General features: G+C 57.6%; 1 protein-coding gene across 3 annotated transcripts in view; it reads right to left on the bottom strand.

Moving 5' to 3' along the window:
* Positions 1-2488, bottom strand: part of HCK (HCK proto-oncogene, Src family tyrosine kinase) — a 22529-nt gene that overhangs the window by 2295 nt on the left and 17746 nt on the right. For all 3 annotated transcript variants that reach the window (XM_014523140.2, XM_006030489.3, XM_025212198.1), the window contains exons 11-12: positions 635-785; positions 92-223 (exon numbers count right to left, since the gene is read on the bottom strand). In XM_014523140.2, the coding sequence (XP_014378626.1) occupies positions 92-223; positions 635-785 (283 nt within the window). The remainder of the gene's footprint in view (positions 1-91; positions 224-634; positions 786-2488) is intronic.

Below are 2488 nucleotides of genomic sequence, written 5' to 3' on the forward strand. Positions count from 1 at the left end.
CCTCTTTATCACCCCTTTCTAACACCACCCAGCAGCAGATCACACAGCCAAGCTAAAAACGGCCTCCCTGAGATAAGGCAGGACTTCTCACCTGGGTATGGGATGCGTCCGTAGGTGATTATCTCCATCAGGAGGATCCCAAAGGACCAGACATCTGATTTTATCGTGAAAGACCCGTAGTTGATGGCTTCTGGCGCCGTCCATTTGATGGGAAACTTGGCACCTGGACACACAGAGCAAGTCAGAATCAATAGAGGGCATCTCAAACAGAGCCAGGGAGAATCAGTTCCTCCCTGCCCCCACATCTGGCAGCTGATTTAACCTGAACATGTGAGCTACGCCCATCGGCCACCCAGCTGAGGGGGTCTCGCTGCTTCTTAGGAGCCCCAGCTTCAGCTTTTGAAGCCAATGTCCAGTGCTTCAAAAGAAGCACAAAAAGCATGCAACCCCACAAAACAGAAGCCAACCGATGCATAGGATAGGGGGAGAGGGAGGAACCTCAGCTGCCATAGGTGACCCCAGGAGCCCCAAGCACGGGGTACCAGCCCCCTCCCTGGTACGGGCGTGACTGTCTGTGTGCATCTCGTTAGGCTCATCGTGCTCCACAGGCTCCCTTTGCCCAGCAGCACCCTACCTTCCCGCGCCAAGTACTCATCCTCGATGACTCTGGCCAGGCCGAAGTCTGCGATCTTGCACACCAGCGTTGCTGACACCAGGATATTGGCGGCCCTCAGGTCCCTGTGGATGTAGTTTCTCTTCTCGATGAAAGCCATTCCTTCCGCGATCTGTGGGAAGGGGAGAGGGAGCACACGGAGTTTGAAACCTTCCCAAACTGTCAAAGCCAATGGCCCCAGAGGGCTGCGAGATCATGGACGGAGCAAGAGAGAGCACAGGGAAAGCAGGGGAGAGCACAGCGACGGCACGGGCTGCGCCCTGCTTCCCAGGAGGATGCTAGGTAACGAGCAAGGAGAAGGTACTCGGCGACCTCCGGGGCAGGGGAAGAGCCGACGGGAATGCCCAGGAGTCTGGGTGAAACCTGCACCTGCGCAAGCCCCTACGAACCACACTGGCCTGTAGGCAACGGGCAGTTGGAGATGGCGGCCAGCGAGCTGCTGTAGTCTTGGCCGGGGCCACAAACTGGCATCTCACCTGTTCCCCAGCAGCCCCACACGTGGACTCTCAGAACCACACAGGAAGCTGCAGACACATCCTGTGGACTTGTAGCCCCCAGACGTGAGCGGCGGTCCGCATGATCACGACCCATCCCTTCTGCGAGGGGCCTCACGTGGCAGCACCACGCGTTGCTAGCATTCAGCTTTAAGCAGCCGGACAAATGCAATCTCTACGGGGAATTTCTACCTCAAAGCAGGCAGCGTGCCGAGCTCCTATGGAGATGGAGATGCAGCACCCAAATAGATGGCAGGCAGGGCTCTGGCCCTTGAGGAGCTAAGACCTGGCACCTGACCTAGCTAAGGGGACAGCCAAGATGCTGCATTGGGACCGGCCCAGAGCAACGCAGAGCGCAGCATCTCGAACACGCGCCACTGCTAAGGGGCCACGACCGGACGGGAGAAGAACCAGCAGGTGGCGCTTGCCTGCTGCAAGGGGGGGCCAAGGCCCAGGCCAAGAGATTTCCGGAGACAGAAGTGCCGCCCCCGCAGAGGGGATGCTGCACGCCCAGGCACTCACGTGCACGCGGCCTCTGCTCCAAGAGCTGCCGAAGAGCTGACACCTCTGCGCTCAGACTGAAGCAGCTCTTCACATCCTGCCAAGGCTCCTTGCAAAGACCCTGGGAGAGATGCGTGTGCGGCTGCCTATCTACCCTGCACATCACAGCACAGCCCGGGGGGTTGAATGGTCCAGGCCTTAATAGGTGTATTTAAAGCATGCCATGGGTATGGGAGCCCTTAGTGGGGCTAACAGAAACCTGGTGGGATTCGTCCCACGACTGGGCGGTACATATTGAGGGCTATAGGCTGTACAGAAAGGACAGGGTGGGGAGGAAAGGGGGAGGGGTTGCGCTCTATGTCAGTGAGCAATATACGTCGACCCTCATCAAGACGGAATCGGAGGATGAGGAAGTAGAAGGATTGTGGGTTAGGTTACATGGGGGGCAAGGAGAAAGGGATTTGGTGGTAGGGGTCTGCTACAGACCCCCACATCAAGGGGAAGAAATAGATTCGGGGCTCCTGAGGCAGCTCTCGGAGACCATAAAAGCTAAAGAGGCGGTAGTCATGGGAGACCTAAACTACCCGGACATCTGCTGGGAGACGCAGACGGCAAAGTCCCACTGCTCACGCAGGTTCCTATCCTGTGTCCAGGACCTCCACCTGACACAGGAGGTACACGGTCCCACTAGGGGGAATGCCTTGCTGGATCTGGTATTGGCAACGGGGGATGACATGGTAGGGGACCTACAGATCGGTAGCCATCTGGGGGACAGCGATCACCTAATAATACAATTCACCATAAGACGTCGAGTGGGTAA

This window comes from Alligator sinensis, unplaced genomic scaffold (genome assembly GCF_000455745.1).
Source record: "Alligator sinensis unplaced genomic scaffold, ASM45574v1 scaffold1032_1, whole genome shotgun sequence".
Lineage (NCBI taxonomy): Eukaryota > Metazoa > Chordata > Crocodylia > Alligatoridae > Alligator > Alligator sinensis.